At 40.3% G+C, this 22,898-nt stretch overlaps 3 protein-coding genes across 3 annotated transcripts; all 3 read left to right on the forward strand.

The window, feature by feature from the left end:
• Nucleotides 1-567: 567 nt before the first annotated feature.
• cUnh2orf76 (chromosome Un C2orf76 homolog) lies at nucleotides 568-4,963 on the forward strand. The gene is made up of 5 exons (XM_084544278.1): nucleotides 568-839; nucleotides 1,933-1,983; nucleotides 2,897-2,934; nucleotides 3,953-4,034; nucleotides 4,615-4,963. Exons 1-5 carry the CDS (start codon nucleotides 707-709, stop codon nucleotides 4,689-4,691), a joined length of 381 nt encoding a protein of 126 aa, XP_084400404.1. The 5' UTR covers nucleotides 568-706; the 3' UTR covers nucleotides 4,692-4,963.
• Nucleotides 4,964-6,886: 1,923 nt separating this feature from the next.
• On the forward strand, nucleotides 6,887-12,309 carry LOC311488079 (acyl-CoA-binding protein-like). Its single transcript, XM_084544588.1, has 4 exons — nucleotides 6,887-6,937; nucleotides 9,597-9,714; nucleotides 11,097-11,159; nucleotides 12,046-12,309. The coding sequence occupies exons 1-4, from the start codon at nucleotides 6,923-6,925 to the stop codon at nucleotides 12,117-12,119; spliced, it is 270 nt and encodes an 89-aa protein (XP_084400714.1). The 5' UTR covers nucleotides 6,887-6,922; the 3' UTR covers nucleotides 12,120-12,309.
• A 6,659-nt stretch (nucleotides 12,310-18,968) lies between these two features.
• LOC311488624 (homeobox protein engrailed-1a-like) lies at nucleotides 18,969-21,959 on the forward strand (the record flags this gene model as incomplete). The annotated part of the gene is made up of 2 exons (XM_084545440.1): nucleotides 18,969-19,536; nucleotides 21,640-21,959. The coding sequence occupies 2 exons, from the start codon at nucleotides 18,969-18,971 to the stop codon at nucleotides 21,957-21,959; spliced, it is 888 nt and encodes a 295-aa protein (XP_084401566.1).
• Between the last annotated feature and the right edge of the window lie 939 nt (nucleotides 21,960-22,898).

Below are 22,898 nucleotides of genomic sequence, written 5' to 3' on the forward strand. Positions count from 1 at the left end.
ACACAATACAGTGTTCTGCTGTGAAACTTTTGGACCTTTCATTTGTGTGGATGTTACTTAGACATGTACCACCCACCTAGACCAAACCACCCCCACCCCATAGCAATGACACTCCTTGATGGCAGCAGCCATCCCCAGCAGGATGCAGCCTGACACAGACACACACACAAAAATGTGAAAAAAACAAATGCATTTCAGACTAAGCTGCTGCGGTCTGCCTCGCATATTTACATTTCTGGGGAGGTACATGTCAAGGGTGAAGGGTGTGGAACTAAAGCAGCATACAGAGATTTCATCTCTTTCAGTTATTGAGGCATCGCGGTGTTTCGTTATCGGACCTCTTGAATAACAGACAGAGTATGAAATTACATCATAATAATTTTTAAAGAGTCAAATTCAGACAGTACATTGGATTTTTTTCTGTTTAATCTCTCGCTCCACACTCCAGTCCAGTTGGGGGCGGTCATGCACGTATAACCTTTAACTGCCATTAAAAAATAAAAGAAGAAGAAAATGGGCGTTTTTGATAGGTCAGTCCCATACGGGTCGGCCTTCGTCAGCATGCTAGACACACGGTAGGCGGGTTACTTGCCTGAAAACTCACGCTAAACACACTCATTTAAACAGTACGATATTTCCCAGAGACTGCCGTTAAAACACCCTTCGTTGGTTTATTCGCTCGGACCGGGAGCGGGGTGTCCAGAGTATGGCCAGTGAGACTGCTGTGGTCACTGTTCGTCTCGTGAGGTCCTTTGAGCACAGGAACTTCAAACCTGTAGTGTATCACGGAGTTAGATTAGACCAGACGGTGGAGGAATTCGTGCAGTTTGTCAGGGACGGTGAGTAAAATTTGCAAGATGAGTGGGACGTCTGTTTGTGAATCAAACCAAATCAGCCAATCGCACCATCTGTAGCAGCTTCCGTACACAGCAGCGTGCTTCACAGGAGCCTGACATGCTAACAAGACGGTCCACATACACCGATCAAGCATAACATTGTGACAATCGACAGGACAAGTAAATAACATTGACCATCTTGTGACAATACAATATTCTGCTGGGAAACATTCGAACCTGGCATTCATGTGGATGGTACTTAGACATGTAGCACCCACCTAGACCAGATCAGGGACCCCCATCCCATACGACACTCCTTGATGGCAGCAGCCATCCCCAGCAGGATGCAGCCTGACACAGACACACACACAAAAACTGTTTAGGAACAACTAAAAAAAACATGAAAAACAGCACAAGGTGTTGACCTGGCCTCCAAATTCACTAGATCCCAAACTGATCAAGTATCTGTGGGATGATACACAGAGGCCCCTCCCCTCAACCCAAAGGCCCCCCACTAACAACATTCTGTTTCCAGACACCACAGGACACCCTCAGAAGGCCCATGTCTATTCTCTGATGAGTCACAACTGTCTTGGAGGCACAAGGGAGACCTACACAATATTAGGAAGGTGGTCATAATGTTATGCCTGATCAGTGTATGACACTTTGATCACATAAAAAGGGGGGATAAAATAAAAATAGTTTAAGTTGTCTTCATCTTCACTCCAATGCAAAGTTAATAAAAACATACAAAGCTTGAAATACTGTTTCGCTTAGTCCCACTGTGCTACATGCAGGTATATGCAGAAAAGATTCTACTATAAATACAACTACTACCACACTACTTTTAATACTTGAACTACGTACTACAGTATATTATGACAGTAATAGTACATACAGGATATGTACAAGTGGAATCTTTAACTGTATACATCAGTTAATGTTAATCTGTTATTGATATATGTAGATGATAGCTGCAAACACAAAACTTCTGCATTTGCTTCATCTTCATCAAACACAGAAGTCGTTGCTTGCCGTTTTCGTGATTTATTTTTAATGCTTGAAAGAGGCTTAACATCTTAACAATTTCTTCCAGATGTGACAACAAGACCAGGACTTCCTCCTCCTTTCCGGAAGTATGCTTATGGTATGTATGCCTGAAAAGATCTGCATCCTTTTTTTCCTTATCATATTTAATAAAAAATATTAAAATAATGTACTGTTGAGGTAATGTACTGTTAAATCTTATACGTAATCAAATAACGTATCAGCAGATGGCTGCCATTACTACTTTATACACCAGTCAGCCATAGCTTTATGACCACTGAGAAGTGAAGTGGATAACGCTGATTATTTCTTGCCTGGGTGTAATATAGCAAGCACCAAGCTGACAGTTTATCCATAAAGTTAATGTATTCAATCCTGGTGGAATGGGAGCATAGAAGGATCTGAGAGACTTAAACAAGGGCCAAAATGTGGTGGCTTGACAACTGGGGCAGAGCATCGCCATAACTATAGCTCTATGGGATGTTCCCAGTCTGCAGTGGTCAGTACCAATATTAACAGTGGTCCAAAGAAGGCAGAGTGGTGAACCGACAACAGGATATTGGACTGCATATGGGACGACATAACCACAGACCAATCAGGGTGCCTGTGACACCTTTCCACTGCTGGATGTGGGATGTGCTGGAAAAATCCAGTCCATGGAGACACCACCTTGCAATTTGCTGCTAATGTCTTGGTGCCAGATACCACTGCACACCTTCAGAGATGTATATTAGGTGGATGGTAATAATATTATGACTGGTTGACCTATATTGACCTCAGTTGTCAAAAGAGCCACTTGTCCACTATGAGCCACAACATGTCTATTTCTCTAACAAAAAGAAAAAAAGAAGAAAAAAAACTAGAAACTTATAAAGATTAGCAGCTGAGAGGACATGTGGTGTATTGGAATAAAAAAACATAAACTGACCATAGTGATTCGTTGTATGTGATCCCTCTGTGACACCTAGCAAAGTCCATGCGCTGCTTCTGACTCCATTCTCTTGTATTTTCAGACACAATGAAGATTATCCACCAAGCTCATGGATCAAAGGTATCTATCTGAAATGTGATATTGCAGGACAATAGCAAAGGCATGTCTGTGTAGGACGGTGTCCCCAAGCAACTCATCTTATGAATCAGAGATTTAAAAATATCTTCTGGTATGCAGCTTTTATTTTAGTATGAAAAGTGTATGTCACCGGGCTAATGACAGATGATGCTTTTGAACGGTATCGTGGCCAGAAAGTGGTTATAGTTAATGTCATTATTAATATTGCAAATATCAGAAATTAACTAAAGAAACTGCACATGTGCATAATGTAGTTTGTTGAAATTAAAGATAGAAATTAAATGAATTAAATAAAAACACAATATACAGTGCCACTTAAAAATATTAAAAACGTATGGACACTCTCAGCATTTTCTACACTTCTGCACAAAGATTTATCAAAAAATCACTTCACACAAGTCTGAATTATACCATCAAATTCTAAAAGAAAATATCAGGACACCTGTCCTTGAGAAACTAGGTCATGGAGCAATACAACGAGCCCAAGCACACATGATTTGTTCTACAAAAGAATGGTTAAAGGTCAAATTCTTGACCTTATTCCAATGGGGGAAAAAAAATGTTGAGGGAGGATGGGCTATTGTCCCTCCAAGTTGCTGTAGATGACTGATCAGCAGTTATCGGAAAAGTTTAGTTGCAGTTATTACTGCACAAGGAGGTCACACAAAATACTGAAAACAAGGGTTCACATACTTTTGCAACTCACAAATATTGTAGGTAGAATTGGCACAAATACTTTTAAGCACTTTGGATGTGAAAAATAACATTCGGTTATTAAAAGTGGGGTATGATCAGTAAATGAATTATATACGATGGCATTGTGCAACCAAAAAAGAAAGTTAGGCAAATGGCAGCTCGTCTGCAAGCTGCAGAAGATGCTGATTGCCAGACCTACCACCAATGAAAATATCTAGTGAACCAAAGTTTTTCACAAATACATACTGTTTTGGAATGAATGAAATGAAAGATGCCATTTTTTAGTGTGTGTTTGTTGTTTCAGACTAACGAGTTGGTGATGAGCTTAGATGATGATGAAAAGCTGATTCTACAAGGTGGCCAAACGCTTAGAACTGCAGGCGTTGGTAAGACACTGTTTTGTTTTGCCCATTAAGCACATACTGAAATTCTGTACTGTCAGGCTACACTACTTACGCATGTGGGCAAATATTATAACCACCTCTCAATAAAAAAAAATTAAAAAACATCTCTCAACAGCACCAATGAAATTAGTTGGTATTACTATTAGTATTAGCACCAGTTTTCTGCATAGACCAAAGTAGCTCAGACAAACCTAGTAAAATTTGAAAAGACAATTGAGCCCTCTGGTTTAAGGCTGGCTTCTATTGCTTGGCTACTTGCTGGTAGTAGCTTTTAGTCTGGACAAAACTCACAGTGATGAGGGTAAATGAGAGAACAACATTGCCAAACTTTTATGGACTTGGCCCTTTATAAGAATACTTCTTTAGGTCACAATTGATTAGACTTCTAGGTCTGTAGCTAGAGATGAGTGCTGGGTCTATGTCCGGTTTAGGTAAAACTGAGATAACGGCTGTCTTCATGTGTGTGCTGTTCCTGCTGATATATATTAAGTGCTTAATATTTACTTGCCATTTTCAGTGTACAATTTTTATATTGTTAACATTCTTGTGTTTGTCCTTTCAGCTAACGAAACAGAATTGGCCTTCTTCAGGAAAGAAGACTACGGCCTCTATAAAGCAAACCCCAAAACAGCCTGGTAACCACAGTGTTTAACATTCTAGCAGAGGACATTCTTAAAGGACAGAGAATAAACGCCAGGCATGCCACAAACAATACTGATCCTTTCAAAAAACAGCGGTGCCATCAAGCTTAGATTGTTTGTTTTTTTATATATTTTTTTCAAGATGAAGCTTACATGTCGGGCTGGTATGCCTACCTATTTTTATTTTTGAACCTTTTTCTTCTGTTGTTAATAGAGAAAATTTGTTTGTTTCAAAATATGCTGAATAAAGATTTGTGATTTGTTTTTAAATGTTTTCCGTTTTATATTCCCTACATTGTACTCGAGAAGATTAGCTCTGGTAATGCTTTACAGTTAGAAGTGTTTCTTAGACAAGATACGTTTTTAAGCAAAAAGATACCTTGTTCAGTGGCTCACACTTAAATCAGAAATAAGATCTAACAAACCTGTGCAGTATGTGTTGACACTTCAGAAATCATTCAGACCTCTTCACTTTGTGCACACTTAATATTTACTCAACATTTCTTTTCTATCTACTGTAAATACTCCAACATGTTTTTACAGTTCTATTAAAATGGAAAAATTTAATTTCTTATTTATGTTTCCGTACTCTACTGTGCATCCAAATTGTAGTCTCATGCATCCTCTTTGCATAAATAATGAATGGATTTTAGGATGGATTTTGGAGTTGAGACGGACAGCATGTCAAGTGTCCCACAGTGCATACACTGGGAACCACTGATTAACTGAGGAGGAAGTAGAGACTGAGCTACATCACATCCCCTTAATAAGACAAAGCTGAATTAGATAACAGATTTTGCTGAAGAGCCGCAGACAGAAACCTGATATGTCACTACAAGATAGGCGGTGTTTCAAATTTAGCGAGTCATGACAAAAGGTAATATCTCTGTTATATTATCCATGTGTGTTATCATTCAGTGTTACAAGGTGCTTAATGGGTTTGCCATTGATGATGTTGACAGAAAAGAAACTCACTGGTCCATAAGTAAATCAGGTCCAGGACTAGATGGCTTTTCAGGATGTGTAGATAATTCGACAACAGCCTAACCTGACTGGAGACTCATTTTCCAAAGATCTCAATAAAAAAAAAAAATCCTGTCCACAGGAGCAAAATGATTTTAGACTTATTCATCTAACCTCCGTCATGATGAAGTGCATAGAGAAGTTCAAACTATAGCAGAGTGTGAGTAAGCCCACAGCATAGCATAGATTCATACCAAATGCCCGCACTAGAGAGGCACTGACGATGCAATCGACAGTTTAGTGCAAAAAATTATTAAACATTTCTGATGGCGCTGCAGCCACTTGTGATACTCAGTCTCATACATTTCTAACTAACTGCACGCAGCAGGTCTGGCTGAACAGGTTTGGCCCTTGATCATCAGAATGGACACCTCGTGTTTACTATGTACACAAATGAACACACATGCAACACAGCTAGTAATGTTTAGGTTACAGTATATTAATTGACTTCATCAAACATCAAACAAGTTTTGAAAGTAGACAAAGAAACTGCAATCAAATTAATGAAACAGAAATATTGCTTTCAGTGTCTGCTGTGACCTCCTTGTGCAGTAATAACATCAACTCAACATTTCTGGTAACTGCTGCTCAGCCATCTGCAGCGGTTTTGGAGGAATTCGTTAGCCCATGCCTTGGTACAGAACTGTTTCAGTTCTGAGATGTTGGTGGGTTTCCTCACATGAGCTGCTTGCTTCAAGTCCTTCCATAACATTTCTATTCAGTTGAGGTTAGGACTTTGACTCGGCAAAGAACAGAGGAAGACATTCATCATCTGTTCAGTCCCGGGTGAAGAGAACTACTTATTTAGGAGATAGAAGAGACTCCGAGGACTGGACACTGGTTTCAGTCAGTACTTGTACATTGTGGGGAAACATCCTACAGGGCTGTGAGAGTGTGGATGACCTGAAACAGTAAAGCACATGGCCCTGGATTGTACCAAGTGCAGCACAGAAAAAAAAAAAATTGTTTAAGAGAATATCAGATCTAGGTGTTGTTGTTTTTTGGTCGTAAGGAGAACCACCGTGTGACTGTGACACTTGAGACAGTTTTATAGTTTCTACATGATACAGCACTGCATACTAAGATTTGACATGTGATCGTTGTACATAAGCATAACCTGTAGGGGGCGGTAATACACCCAGTAGCGTCAAAACTGCCAACAAATACCAGAAGAAGAAGAACTGCACCGTTCGACCAGAACTGAAGATGGCTGAACTCCAGGTGGGTACCAAATGACTTAGTAGGAGTTTAACAGCTAGTTTATATTTCTCTGCGCGCCGTTAAACGAGCAATAGAGGGAAATGTCAGCTGCTGTCAAAGGTTTTAGCCAGCCGACGTGGAAGCTATCCTCTGTGGTTTTTACATCATGTGAGCTTGCGTCAACGAGTGTCGTTTCTAACGGACACTGTGATGCTGTGTGAATTTACTTTCATTGTTCTCGGGCGTTAATGAAAGACGTGTTCGGAATGAGTGAAAACGAGTTATGTGTGCGCTTTTTGTTTGTAATGTCAGCCAAGTGTGCAAAATGTCAACCCTCCCCCTCGGTGTCGTTGGACTATGAACGGGGAGCAGTTATCAGCTCGACGCTTATTAGTTGGATCTGAAGCTTAATGGTGGAAAAACTGCCTGTCAGAAGAAGTCTGCAAACCCGAGCAAATATTGGAGAATTGTTTATTTGTATTTTTGTATTCGAGATTAAAAAAAAAATCTGAGTTTTAATGTGGAAACGTTGCAGAGTTTCCTCCCTGGTCTGATGGGGAAAGACCGGAAAGACTCCTACTGATACCAGTGCATCGACCTTTGACCTACATGCTCATATTGCATGTAGTAATTCTTCTGTGGATTCTGTGGATTTTGTTTCCCTGAGGTTTCATCTAAGATTATTATTCTACGGTGCAACATTTCTGGTGCAGTGTCATTCATTCATGCAACCTGTCGTTCTTTTTTCTTTACTAATTAGACAGGACCTGTCTAGGGGCAGGTAAATTAACTTAATATACTGTCATTGAGATGGCGAACTCAATAGTTTTTGGTTCTCCAAATAGTTAATAAGAGTTGTTTGAATCAGCCTGTTCACTTGGAGTTAATTGTGTGGGTGGGTAATGATAGGAACTATTCAGATCTTGATCTGGGTAATGCGATCGCACATGTCCAGCGTAAAAGACAGGTGTGAACACACCCAGGACGCATTGCGATCTCATTTGAGAGATCCAATCTCCGACCACATGTGGAGGCGGTCTGCATTGCATTTGTCTGCATTCCTTTGGCAGTGTGAACACTGAGTCGCATTAAATACCTCCTAATCAAGAGGGGTGCTCTTGCATCAGTGCACTTTTGCCTCATTCATTCAGAAGAACACACACCGCTGCTATTATAAATGATTGCCTAAAACGGAAAAAGCACTGTAAGTGATGTCTGTTCACTAGTATTGAGAAATAACAAATGAAAGTTTTTAACACTATGTGATTCTGTGATTACATAACACATCAGCATGTGGTTAATTATTGATGAGGCCATGTCAAGTATTTCCTCAATCACCAGCGCCCTTATTTATCTTTATTACCAGAGATAACAGTGCGTATGGAAACTTCCAGGGTTGGGGTTATAATCTGAGTTTTGTGCAGGTCTAACTAACGTCAGGGTGGAGATCGATAAATAATAACTTAATGTGTGTGCTAAAGTCAGTTTTCTCGGTTCTGGAGCAGCGGTAGTGATTCATTTAAGACAGAAGCTGTTAAAATATTGTGTGCCCAAAATGACATCCGAGTTTATTTGCTTAAAGGGCGTGAAACTGAGATCAGGTCTTGAGAGCTGGTTGCAACTGCAGTTGTAGTGTACAGACTAAACTTGTATCACCCTAGAAATAATATTTTACCAAAGTGTGAGTAAACTCATAATAAGCACTGATAAACACACTCAATGACATTGAAAATAGTGCAAGAAAGGTTTTGGTGACATGTTGATTTGTCTTATAAAACTTTTGAAGGTTGCTGTAAAGTTCATCAAAAGGCTTTTTGTTGCCTTTGAAAATTATGCCAGAAATCAGGGGTGTTGGCGAAACATTTTCAAAAACATTCTCTGAACTCTGGACATTGTAATCAGTTAAGTCCATTGAACTGTTGGCCAGTTTAATGGCTGATATCTCATTTGTTGGAGAAGCTGAGATTTTGTGCAGTAACATTATCACCAGCATTAAAGAAAACTCTCAGCAGGGACATTGGTCCCAAGGATACAAAGATACTGCTTGCATGCATCTTCGACTAGTGAATTTTCAGAGAGAGGGACAGGTTTTGTTTTCTGTATCTGTTGATTTTTCCCAGTGCCTTGTCAGCTGGAGTATTCTGTGGTACTGTGGCTGTTGGAGTGTAAACTGGCCCAAATGGAGGCATCCATGCAGAAGACTCCTTTGAGCTCTTTGATGGAGGGTCAGCAAGAGTGGTGCCCTGCTGTACGGGCACAGTTTCCTCAGCTTGCTCACCAACAGAATGTTGATCCGATTTCTTCAGAGCAGCTTCAGTCATCGGTCTAAAGAATGTGTGGGCACGATCCCCAGCAGATGAGAAAGCCGTGGGTCCAGTGTGACCCTCACCCACATATAGAACATGGACTCTTATGTCAGAATGCTCCTCCTGGATTTCAGATCTGTTTTTAACATAATCATATATCCAACACAGCTCAATGTAATTCCCTTTAATGTTCTTCATCTTTTGGAATGACAATAAAAACCTTGAAAATGCAGTTCATTTCTCTGGAACATCAAAAAATATGTGATCAATTACATATTTTAAGTTTTGTGTGGCCTGTCCAAGCCTCTAGCCCTCTGTGATATTGTTAATCTCGCCTTAGTATGGCTACCAGGCTAACGTCATGTCCTCTACAGACGAAGTTTGATGCAGCGGCAGCTGAGGTGAAACAGCTGAAGGCAAAGCCAGCAGATGAAGAGATGCTACAGATCTACTCCCTGTTCAAGCAGGCCACCGTGGGAGATGTCAACACAGGTGAGACGGCACTCGTTTCCTTTTGCCTCCTCCAGATTTGGACAGATGTCAGATGGATAGTGACGTTTAAAATAACTGAGAGCCAATGTAGATATGTTCTTTTTGTTATTTGTTGACTTTTTATGCAATAGTACCATATCTTTGTTAGATTTGACCTTTGACCACCTCTTTGAATGAGCACATGTTCAGCCATAGCAAGTGATGAAACAAACTTTAATAATATGTTGAAACAGAATTGATTTCATAAGCTCTTTAGTCTGCTATTCAACAACCTTCTATGAAGACTTTTTCATTGCTTGCATAGCCCAGTTAAAATAATTTTTGTGAAGAGGCTTTATGTCTTTCAATTTAAAAGCAATAAAATATGAATATATATATATATATATATATATATATATATACACACACACACACACACAGTCTGACACTATATATAGTGTGTATATATTACAGACTGCAAATAACCACTACTGCATTTAGTCAACAAAAAATGATGTAACCCAACAGCCTTCAGGCCGGCTCTTTCAGGCCCGATGTTGTAAAGCGTCTTGAGACAATTTGTATTGTTATTGATACTATATAAATAAAATTTAATTGAACTGAACTGAATAAACAATGACATCCACAATCTGTGAATTGCAGTCAGCAAGTTCAGTATCTGAATGTACAGTTAATGAATTGTTGCATTTGTAGTCTAGGAGGGAACAAGTCTACGATGTCTGTTTACGCTGACGCATCTTCTGTCACTCGATCTGTCGCCTTTTGTGACTGCCAGAAAGTTAATAATCATAATTATTTCATTCACTCTGAAGTGTAAATATTAAAATGTCATACTTCACAAAATACTAATTATTTTGTGGTGTAAGATTACAAATGTACTATAAAAACATGAATGATTTTGCTTCTTCCAGGCTCTAAGTATTCACTTTAGGTACTATTGATTTAAAAGCACCTGCCTGGTTCTGGTACTTTGACCTCAAGTGCATTACATATCCTGTCTTGTATTTGTATCATGATTAGGTACTGCATGTATGCTTTAGTCAGATGTACGTACGTATGACAGATGTGTTTATCTTGTTCCTCCTGCTGCTCTCTTCTCCTCCTCTTTCCTCCTCCTCTTTCCTCTCTTGTTCTGTCTCTACCTGGCTGGCCTCAATCTGATGGATCCCTTCACATGAGCTGGATTCTATTCAGTGTTTCTTTCCTGTTAAAAGGGAGTCTTTCCTTGCCACTTTCACCTTAGTGCTTGCTCTGGGGGTTTCACACTCTGGGTTCTGTAAAACGTCTTGAGACAGTTTGTAGTGTTATTGACGCTATGTAAATAAAATTAATTTAAACTGCTCTTTACCTTAAGTACGTTTGTCTTTGTCTTCTCTCTGAAGATCGCCCAGGGATGTTTGATTTCACTGGGAAAGCTAAATGGGATGCCTGGGAAAAGCAGAAAGGTGTGTAAGATTTTTCTTGTACATCACTATTTACATTTAAAAATGCCATTCTATTGTTTGTGAAAAAAGAAAAATAACTCCTTTCAGGACTTTGTGCCTTTATTTTATTTTAGAAAATAAAAACGTTTTTTTTTTTTAATAAATCCAATGTAATGCTTCTGTAAACCAAAATGACACATTTCAGAGAAATAAAGATAGATTCGAAGCAACAACTAACTACAAGCCGATTATCACCTGAGAGGAAGTTGGGTGTGCACTCAGTGCCATGGGTGCTAACTTGATTTGTCAAAAATCTATTTCCCTCTCTACCACAAAGAAGTTAGCAAAACAGAAAGAAATACCAGTATGACAAGTAGTTACACAAATATCCCTAAAGTAATGCATCTCTGCTGTATTGAGTTCAGATTGTTGTAAAAACAGGATTTTCATAAATCATGTCATAAAAACAGAAGAAAACTAATATATGGGTTGCAAAACAAACGCATGCTGTGGATTAAAATGTGTTTAAGTTAAAGGTAACTAGTGTAAAGACAATGCAGGAATGTGTGCCTAATTGAAGCTTGACATCTGGTTGGTGTGCTAACATGTGCCTATGTATGCTAGAGTCACACCAGAGTGAAGAAAGCAGATTATAAATCTGTAATAATAAGGATTTTGTCATAGTGCAACATTGACAATTTCTGTACATAGCATTCCAGTTTCCATTCTTGCCATTAAAACATAGTCTGGTGGTTTTATCTTCTCCTTGTCCAGTGGGTCAGTCTTAGGTCAACAATCAAAGGTGGTTTTAAAGTATTCCTTTTCAAGCAGTGCTAATTTATCATTTATTTGTATGCATGTTCTTAAATGCATTTTGGATTTTATTTTTTATTTATTTATTTTACAGGCAAGAGCAAAGAGGATGCCATGAACGCGTATATCAAGCTGGTGGAGGAGCTGAAGGCGAAGTATGGGGTCTAAGATCATGTGATTACAGCCAGCTGCTCATGAGACCACCTCCAGAGATCCTTTTTTTTCCTGATACTGTAAAATGCCTTATGACACATGGAGTGTGTCCTTCATAAGCCTTCCATCAGGTTTTAGGTTTTAATGTTGTCATCGTGTGTCTGCACAGAGTCCTGTCATTTCAATATAAATCAGCCTTCTCTGATTGCTGTGTTTAGTGTGTTCATTTTTGTGTGTGTGTGCCGGTGTGGGGGCATGGTGTCTTTCATTTACACCAATAACACCCGTGAGCTAGTTTGCCTAAACAAGACCAGGCATTGCTGGAGCCTCCCTCCCAGCTGTGCTGTACTTATGCTGTATTTCTGCTGGGCTACAGAGAACTTTTTCAAAAAGTAACTGGGTAAGCAATGCCAAAAGAATCCACATGTAGCAGAAAGGCACCAGCTCCACACATCTGTACACTACCACACGTGATGCTCACTCACCCACAATACATAATATATGCACTGTACACAAGACCGTTTGTGGAAGTCATCAAAGAGCACCCAGTTCATACTATGCCAAACATGTTTTACATGATGTCCCATTCACACTAACTACATAAATTCTACATTCTGGTTCAGCTTATTAAGCAACCCTGAGCCTATTAACTATCAAAGCCACAGTTACACCAGCTACTGAAATTCCAGCACAGTGCAGGGCATTGAAAATACTGCTCTCAGTATACATTAAACCTCTCTGGTTCTTCTTGGGAAACTAAGTTCTTCAGGAAAGGAGCATCGTTGGGAAAGACACTTGAAATGGAGCTGCAATTCCAATCATTGTCATCTTAATTCTCCTTGACCGAGCTGTTCACTAAATGTTTTTGCGTAAGACATAGAATAAAAAGAAATAGGACTGCAATAGTTTGATTAAATAGCAAAATTAAAAATATCAGCAAAATATCATGTGACATGGTGCATTCACAGGTGGCATGGAGAATTGTCAATTAAACTCATTGCTCACAGCAGAAAAGAGAGGAGGTCATTTCATGACACAGATTGTGGTCTTTTATATTAGTGATGCAGATTTCAAACTCGTGTTATCTGAAGCAGCAGCGTTTCAAGATGTGTCATGTGATTTAGGGGGCAAGGACCGTGGTGCTAAACAGTTAAAGCTGTCACAGTATCCACAGGATCAGTTTACAAGGCACTGAATGTACCCCCTGGTATTGTCCCTGGCTTGTGAAGAAGCCTTTATAGATCTGAATAGTGCACCTGTTAACACCCCAACACTTGATATATTAAACCTAAACCAGTCATCCTGTGTACAGCCTATAATATGGTTACACATGCAGTGGCTTACAACCTACACCCACTAAAGATATCATATTTGTTTGTACAGTGCTGGTTAAAAAACTTCACCACATTGTTGACAACGCTTACGACGTTGTTCAACTCAACCCTGTTTCTATTCTCACAATGGACAGTAGGGATCGTTCAGACTCGCGTGACCGTTTCCAGGTTCTTCAGAGAGAAAGTTCATTCCACGCTGGGGAACCTCCACTAAACTCGGCAGAGATTAAGGGTTTGTTTTGAAATACCATTGCTCTTATCGTCCAGAGAGTGGTGCTGTTGAGAGAAAGAATGGCACCATAAAAACAGAACTTAGCAAATTCTTTGAAGAAATGGGTTTGACATGGGTGAAAACAGTCCCTGTCCAAAATGAACAGGGTATGAGTTCATATGAGATGAAGTTCATAGGAGGCCTTTAAACATAGGGCTTAGTTCAGGAACTGGCATTTTTGCCTCTAACCTATATATGAATATTTTTAATAATATTCTTTCTAAAATGTACATTTTAAGCTTAGTACACTCCAGAAACAAACAGATTGTGATTGGCTACAGGGGAAATAGGTATCTGAATATGCATTTAAGTGTTCGAGCATCCAGAAACTCAAACAGTATTACTTAATGTTCTTATATGATTGAAGCATAAACTTCCATATTTAATATATTTAATGCATCTAATAACCGTTGAATAATAGGCAGTGACAGAAATGTATATTACTCACATCAGACTTTTTCTTTATATCAGTGATGTTTAATCTCTTTTTGTGTATCAATTGCATTGAGAGGCATATTAACCAACAAGAAGTATCCTGAACTTTATCTCTTTTACCTTTTCCTCATATAGGCTGCTTTTATCACATCACCAAATCCACAGAAGAGTTTTTATCTGGTTATCAACCTGGTCAAATGCTCATGTTTAATATCCCGCCTGTAAATAGCTTAATTTATCCAGTAGTCTTTTATAAATGTGTTTAGATATCTTTATGTATTACTTAAAGGTTGGTTTCATTAATTTAAGGCAAAAGATTAAGGTCAGTGTATCAGGAATTTATGAGATTGATTCTTTTGAGTCATTTTATTAATCTAATATCCCAGACAAACCTTGGTGCCCTAAAATGATAACAACTGCAAATATGAGTAACCCAAGTGTAGTTTAGGCTACGCAGGCATGCCGTTGGCTGTTATTCAGAAGTGCAGATATCAACAAGGTCCCATCTGCAACTGTGTCAAGGAGTGATCTTCACACTCAAGCTTGTTTTTAAGTGGCTCCTCACCCCCGTGATCAAGGTTTTCATTCTGAACAGCTGGAGCCTGGCTCAGTGCAGGTTCAGGTCCATCCGGGCCCAAGTAGAGGTCTTCCATCACCACGTCACGTTGGCAGGGAGAGGTAACCTGAGGGGTAGGATTGGGGGGTATTGATGTTAATGAGAAAACACCTACTGTTTTGTTTCATCTGTGGTCCTGGTCCCATCAACCAGCCCAGTCTAAATTGTTTATAGTCATAGTGGATAGTGGATACTGCAATACATCGAGCAGGCCGCTGTCTACACTGCTACAACAGAAACTGTGCTTGGCTATGCCTACAATGACTGATGTACGAACTATGGTATTATACACCGATCAGCCACAACATTATGACCACTGACTGGAGAAGTGAATAACATTGACCATCTTGTGACAACACAATGTTCTGCTGGGAAACTTGGACCTGGCATTCATGTGGATGTTACTTAGACATGTACCTCCCACCTAGACCAGACCAGGCACCCCCACCCCATAGCAATGACACTCCTTGATGGCAGCAGCCATCCCCAGCAAGATACAGCCTGACACAGACACACACACAAAAACGGTTTAGGAACAACTAAAAAAAACATGAAGAACAGCACAATGTGTTGACCTGGCCTCCAAATTCACTAGATCCCAAACTGATCAAGTATCTGTGGGATGATCCATAGAGGCCCCTCCCCTCAACCCATAGGACCCAAAGGCCCCTACTAACCACATTCTGTTGCCAGACACCACAGGACACCCTCAGAAGGCCCATGTCCATTCTCTGATGAGTCTGTTTTGGAGGCACAAGAGAGAACTACACAGAGTTTGGCAGGTGGTCATAATATTATGCCTGATCCATGTATGTACCCATTGCTCTCCCGTTGTGGAAATAATGACAACCATGCGTTGACCCTTCTATCTGCCCAGAGACCTGACAGTACGTCTACGTCTACATCCCACCAGATGCTTACACTGGTATAGCTCTTAACTACCTCCAGGGCATGATAGACAAAAATCAGAAGTCCCATCCTGACAGAGTTCACATTGTAGCTACAGATTTCAATCATGCATGCCTAAAGACTGTACTTCATAAATTTGTACAACATGTACAATGTTCCACCCAAGGGAAGTACACCCTAGACCAGGTATGCTCTAACCTAAAGCATTCTGCTCTTTGTGAGAGTGCTTTGATAAAATGAACTGAAGCTCACGGTGTCGTTCTGCCATACCACCATAGAAAGTGTATTCTCACACTGGAACTCAGTGTGGTACTCTGTCCAGCCACTCAGTGTGGTACTCTGTCCAGCCACCGATAAATAGAAGCCTCAGATTGTGATCAAAATGTCCTTTGCCTTGACTGGAGGATCTCCAGCTTCCTATGCCTCCTTGTATGTTCTCATACAGTGACAGTAAAGTCGTTTCATTATCATAACCTAAATAACCAACTCCAGATCATAACCTTCTTTCAACATTTAGGCATTTATGTCTGGACCTATGCTGCAGTGTGACGTAGTTTTGTTAAAATTGCACACAGATCATCACTTATTTCGTGAGTTGCTGTTTCTTTTCTTTGTTTGTTTTCTCTTGGTCAGCAGTTTTATGTTCTCTGGCCCTTGTTTTGGTGTTTTGCTCAAATTGTGCAAATGAATAAATAGTCATTCAAATGTTAAATTCAGTGCAACATGGTATAGCAAGGATGCAATCCATTGACTGATGATATGTCTTTTTTTGGATGTACAAACTTTTTTATGTATTTCGTCATCGATACTAGATGTGCGTTTTAGTAGAGTCATGACGCCCTTCCTTCTGTGTGTTGGCCAGAGCATCTTATTCCTGTACAGTTCTGTGCGCAAATGGGTTGTTTATTGTATTTATTTATTTATTTATTTATTTATTTTACATGTGCTACACGTCTTCTTGACCAGTAGATGTCGCTATGATGCCATTTTGTTTTCTCCCTGTGAGCCAGCAGAGGTCCAGTGCTGTTTCAGTGTTTGGGTTGTGATGAAAGTGTCGATAATCAGAGGTCAGCAGCATCGCCTCCTCTTACTCACCCTCCGCTGCGGTCTTTGCAGCGTGACCCCGGAGCATTTTGAGGCTTTTATTTCATCATTTCATCCAAATGTTCCTGAAATAGACATTTCAGTTATTAGTGTGTGTTTCCACAACAGTTCTTTCAAACGTTTTGTCTTTAATAGTCTTTAATTTAATTATTGCATTATATATGACAACAACGTCAACAATAATAATAATAATAAGAATAATAATAATATAAAAAAATTAATTTACTGGTGGTGGCCGTTTCTATGTCATCCAGACTCTCCCACTTATAACATGACTTGAAGAGAGTTTGAGGTTTTTTTTGTTGTTGTTGTTGTTGTTCTTGTGACTGTTCCACATTATCTCTAATGTGCTATAAATAATATTACTGACATAACATTATTTTACCTATTGTATCATCCAGATACAGCGCTGAGCATAGTCTAAAAACCTGTCATAGATTGGTTATTATAGAATTATTATTATATATTATTTACCTGGAAGGCCTCTCGCCCGATGACAGCTGGATGAATAACCTGGAGAGACAGTAGCTGTGGATTAAAATAATTCATAATAAGCACACTAAGTCCCATTTTATGTCAGGAACACATAAAGGCCGTTTGTGTTTTAGTGAATATGCCTCCACTTGGGGGTTTGCCGGGCAGGACCAGCTGCGAAAAGACCCCCCGGATTAGGCCTTCAGGTCTCATCTGGCCAGGGAACACCTCGGGACCCATCCGTGATGAAATAAACTAAAAAAGTGCCGCTTGGGAGAAGAACGCATGGAAGTCAATTAGTGATTACCTGCATTCAGTTTTCAGCTATTGAAAATAATGGCAGGGTTCTCTTAGGGAAAACATGGGTGGGCTATTCGTGCGTTGGAAAAACAAATAAAATAAAATACAATTCAGTAAAATAAAACAAAGGATTTCACCTGAGTTACACAAATGGAGTTGTTCTCATACGGCCTCTCCATATTCCACCACATGTCATCTTTTCTTTGAAGTTATTCAAACTCTCTTCCGCGTCTCGCCCGTCTACTGAACGGCATTATATTATCAGTCCACTTTGTGCGCACTTTGATGGAGTGTTTGGCGCGGCGACGGTGACAGGCTTCCAGTCGCTTTTCTTCCGCAGCCAGGTGATGAACGTCCGGCTGATCATGCGGAATGAGGAGTAATTAAAACCTATAAATTATTCGCCGGCAGCTCCCTTCTTTCTCTGGGAGAGATAAGAGCTCGGCCAGGAAAACAATACAGTCGAACAATGGTGGCTATACCTCAGAAAGGAAAACAGTGGAGGTATGGCTTTGAGTCAAACCTGGGGGTGCGTTGCGTTCGCTTGGCGAGTGAACATATAGGAGGTGTGCAGTTTAGTCTGGATAAAATGGTTTATCTTGAAAAAACAATGTGGTTTGTGGTGTGGATTTGGACCCTGCTGTAGGCCGGTAGGCCTACTCTACAACTGGAGGGTGCGCGTTTATGTGTGAAAAAATAAAATAAAAAATACCCCGCGGGTTTGTACTATGGGTCAGATGAAAGCGCTACTCCGCACAGGTTAAAAGGAAAGTGTTACCAATCAATGCCCGGCTCTCGGGTTGTGCAGTTACAGGTAATTTGTTTGAAAGTGATTATTTGAATTTCATCCGAAGCCACGAATAGTGACGGAGACTGTGTATGCGTGTGTGCTTGTTTCCTTCAGCTGTAAGATGTAGTAGAGCGCGCGTAGCAGCGATAATCTCTTGTTTAGTTTTTCTGTGAATCTTGCTTGCTGCTCCATAGATCCCCTCTTGGCTCAGAGACGTCTGACATTATTGGACGTCGTCACCTTATGTCCAGAAGTGTACAGGTCGGTGATTGGACCTCTGCGCTTTGGATCTTATTCATGCGCCTCCGGTTGGTGTGTGCGCGCAAGGTAATGTGATGTGAGGACGTTGTGTCTCCGACTGTCATACAGCGGTGAAAAGCTCTGGGTGTGTGTGAGCAGTGCGCAGCAACAACCACGGCCAATCTTACAGTTAATAGTCAACGACCATGACGTGCCGGAGCTCCTCAACGCGGGCAAGATGTTTGCCAATAACGACAGAAACCGGCAATGTTCAAGAGACAAAATAATTATGCTGTGGTGCTTCCTGTAGCCATATCTTGGATATAAACACCGGCCCACGTGGAAGAAGTGGACTGAGGCAACAAAAGGCACATTCTGCAGAGAAGCAGCGATGGAGGAGCAGGAGAAACTGAACAGCACGGGTAGTAGCGAGGGAGAGAGCGTCTCCCCATCTGGCAGCATGCCCTCGCCGCCCATACTTCCTCTACAGGTCGCCCAACAGGCCCACAGAACAACCAACTTTTTCATTGATAATATTTTGCGACCGGATTTCGGCTGCAAGAAGGAGCACGGCCTTTGCCCCCGGGAGAGGGCGCAGACGTCCGGTCGGGAGCGCGTCCACTCGGTGGTCAGCAGGCCGAGCCTTCCCGGGACGCCGTGCCAGGACTCCAACTGCAGCAGTGACAGCTCTTCGTCCTCCGCCTCTTCCACCGCCTCGTTGGCGAGTCCCAACAAGAACAAAGACGGCGGCGGCGGAGGAGCCGCGGCCGCCGACGTCTCCACCGGCAGCAGCGGCGACGTAAAAGACGAAGAGAGGACTGTTGGCGGGACAGTGGACAACAGTTCTCCTTCTTCAGTGGTGGTACTGAAAGACGCCGGGGCGTCCACACCGGAGGCCCAGCCGCTACTCTGGCCTGCCTGGGTCTACTGCACCCGGTACTCGGATAGGCCCTCATCTGGTAAGACAACAGATTCGTGAAAACTCTGAGGGTGCGCATCCATAATGAAGGAGTAACTGCGTTTTATATTTTCTGTCACGATTAATCAAACATTTTCAGACAAAAGACAAAACAAAACAAAATATATCAACGATTTCTATTACTATTTTTGTCAACTGAGTTTTTCTGGAAGGGAAAGTCGGAAATGAAGCGGACCCAAACCTTCCGTCCCCAGCTACAATACATTTTTTTTTAATTCTATTTAAAATCGAATCTAAATCCAACTATCGGTATATGTACTTTGTGTAAAAATGGACAGGACATTTATTTATATTGTTGTTGTTACCATGTTGTTATTGTTCTATTTATATCATTGCCTATCGTTTCATTTCTGAGCATACAGTTTCTTTCTAAATGCTCGTAACATACTACTTCTCCATCTTTTAGTCGTTCAGTGCAACATTAGAACCATTGTATAGCCTGTTAAATTAAATCCGCTGTACCATGAGCCAGAGGAAAGACTTTGCGGAACCGAGAAAAGAAAGAAATGTAAAAATACATTTTGTGTGTATTTTGGTTTGACACTGAACTTTTGAACCAAAATATTATCTCCTTAAAAAAAAAAAAGTAAAAAAATAAAAAAGTAACACGTGGATTGATTTTTATGCGTCGATTATACCAGCCTATGCGAAATAATAATAATGTTTTAATATTTGCCAATATTCATAATAAAAAAAAACATTAATAAAAACTAAAAATAATCACATTAAAATGAATGAGACGAAAATAAATATAAAATCCCAGCGAATATTGTGTCACGTCCAATGCACCAATGCAAATATTAACCAATACTTGCATGAACTTGAAGCTGCAAAACTTCTCCAGCAGTGGTCTTAGGGGATAACGACTGTGCAGACGACAAATCTAGATGCTTTCGCCTGCAGTGTGTTTTTGTCCTGTCCTTCTAGCTGAGCGGTCTCCAGGTTATATTTTTCTATTGATAAAAATAATAATAATAATAATAATTTTCTTCCCCAGATAAAATAACTCTGAGCCTGGCTGATCTGATAGAGTTGGTAAAGTGCGAGCTGCTGTCATTAAAGCATGGCGGAATAAAACACAATGAAATTAAGCAAAATGACGGCTTTCAGGATTGCTGCTTCTCTGCTGGGGAGACATTTTGAATTCATTAACCGCCTGTTTAATTTGACTTGAGCTAAAACTAGGAAATACAAAATAGCTCAAACTGAAGTTATATGTAACTTGGACTTTGATAAACTTGACTGGTCCACACGATAGCTTAGTTGAACATAGAAAATTAAAATAAAAACTACTGAAAAAAGACAAATGGGTGTAAGAAAATGGATGTAAGATAGTTATAAGAAAAAAAGAATAAATAATAATAATAATAATAATAATAATAATAATAAAATAGTATAAGCAAAATATACAAGATTTGCACATGTCCAAATCTTCAAGAAAAATGAATAGAAGTAAATATACACTATACATAAAAGTAGTATATAGTGCAATAATATTGATGGAGGAGCATTAACATGAATAACTTAGAGTTATCTGCTACAGAAAGGTGAGTTGTTATACAACTGGACTGAGAATGGGATGAAAGAAGTCCTGTAGCGTTCACTGTGGGAGTGGAGCTGGATCAGTCTGTTGGAGAATGAGCTCCCCTCTATAGTCCGGACAAATACCACGAGTGTCTGTTCCACATAACTTCACTGCTTTAGTTAGCTTTAGTTCTATACATCCAAGGTGATAATCGTATGAACAGGCTGATGTTCAGCAGCATCACTGGTTGGTGCTGCTGCTTTACTGATGCACACACGACTTAAAGACCATTACAGGGAGCTATGCGGCATGCACATACCACTAAAACCACCTTTTTTATTTTTATTATTATTTCTACTTCAATAGGTATAACATATTAACCTGCGGCTGCTTGTTGGAAAGAACAAAAAAAAAAAAAAACATATAATAATAATAATAACGGCGTGTTTATTTGTGGGTGTGTTTTTAATCCCTAATTGATTAGGAATCATTAATTTGTTTTCATGATACGCTGTATATTCATATTTCCGCTCGCCTGTCCTTTTGCCCTTACTGCAGGCCCAAGGACACGGAAACTGAAAAAGTCGAAAAGCGGCAAAGAGGACAAGCGGCCCCGCACAGCCTTCACGGCCGAGCAGCTGCAGAGACTAAAGACAGAGTTCCAGGTGAACCGCTACATCACGGAGCAGAGGCGGCAGTCTCTGGCCCACGAGCTCAACCTCAACGAGTCCCAGATCAAAATCTGGTTTCAGAACAAGCGGGCCAAGATTAAAAAGGCCAGCGGTTTCAAGAACGGGCTGGCGCTGCAGCTGATGGCGCAGGGACTGTACAACCACTCCACCACCACCATCCAGGAAGACAAGGAGGACAGCGACTGAACTCTTTACGATCGCCCCGTGAAGTTACGGGGCTGTGCGCCTTTCACCTCTCTCCTCCATCTACTGTACATTGTAAATATAAATCTAATTTAACGAGGTGGAAGAGGAGGACGAGGAGGAGGAGGAGGAGGAGGAGATGGACCTGATCAGCAGCATCTGAGGCATGCTGCACACTCCTGGACTGACTTGTCACCGCCAAACCAAAGATTTTACTGAAAATAGAGCGTGGACAGTTTCAGAGACATTAAAGGAAAAATAAAGCTAGTGCGCACAGCGGCCCTCCATCAGACATTACGCACAACACCGCGCCAACGGCCAGTTGCTTCTTTACACAGTCTTTTTTTTTTTTTTTTTCCTGGACCAACTGTCCTCAAAGAACTGAACTAATAATCCTATGAATAACAATTTTGCAGGAGACGCCACAGACAGTTGAAGTGCCCAAACTGCATAGAAATACTAATAATGTCACGACTTTAGTTTCCATTGTGTGTTTGTGTTTTTTTAAAGTAGGGATTTGACCAATTAAAATTGAGTTTACGTATATTTTGTCTTTGCTTATTGTAGCATTGAAAATATTTAAATTTGTCAATTTTAGACAATTACTCATAATCTTTTTTTTTAGCTGATACTGATCAAAGCGAGGAGTGAATTACTCACACGATAAATAAAAAGCAAGGTAAATGTAAAACAATCCAAATGTTGGCTGGGAAAGGTTGAGCAAACAGTGTGTGTGTCTCCACAATTAGGCTACTATTTCAGAATCCCACCCCAAAACATTTATTTTTTTCTATATCCAGTGCCATCTGAACGGTAGTCATTTTATGATTATGTTTCTGTATACTCAGAAATACACGAGGACATATAAGAAATATAAGACACTTTCAAATACTTGCAATGCTCATGCAACGTTGACGAAAAACAGTGTTAGTTTGTGTGGCA

This window comes from Chelon labrosus, assembly GCF_963514085.1.
Source record: "Chelon labrosus genome assembly, chromosome: 5".
NCBI lineage: Eukaryota > Metazoa > Chordata > Actinopteri > Mugiliformes > Mugilidae > Chelon > Chelon labrosus.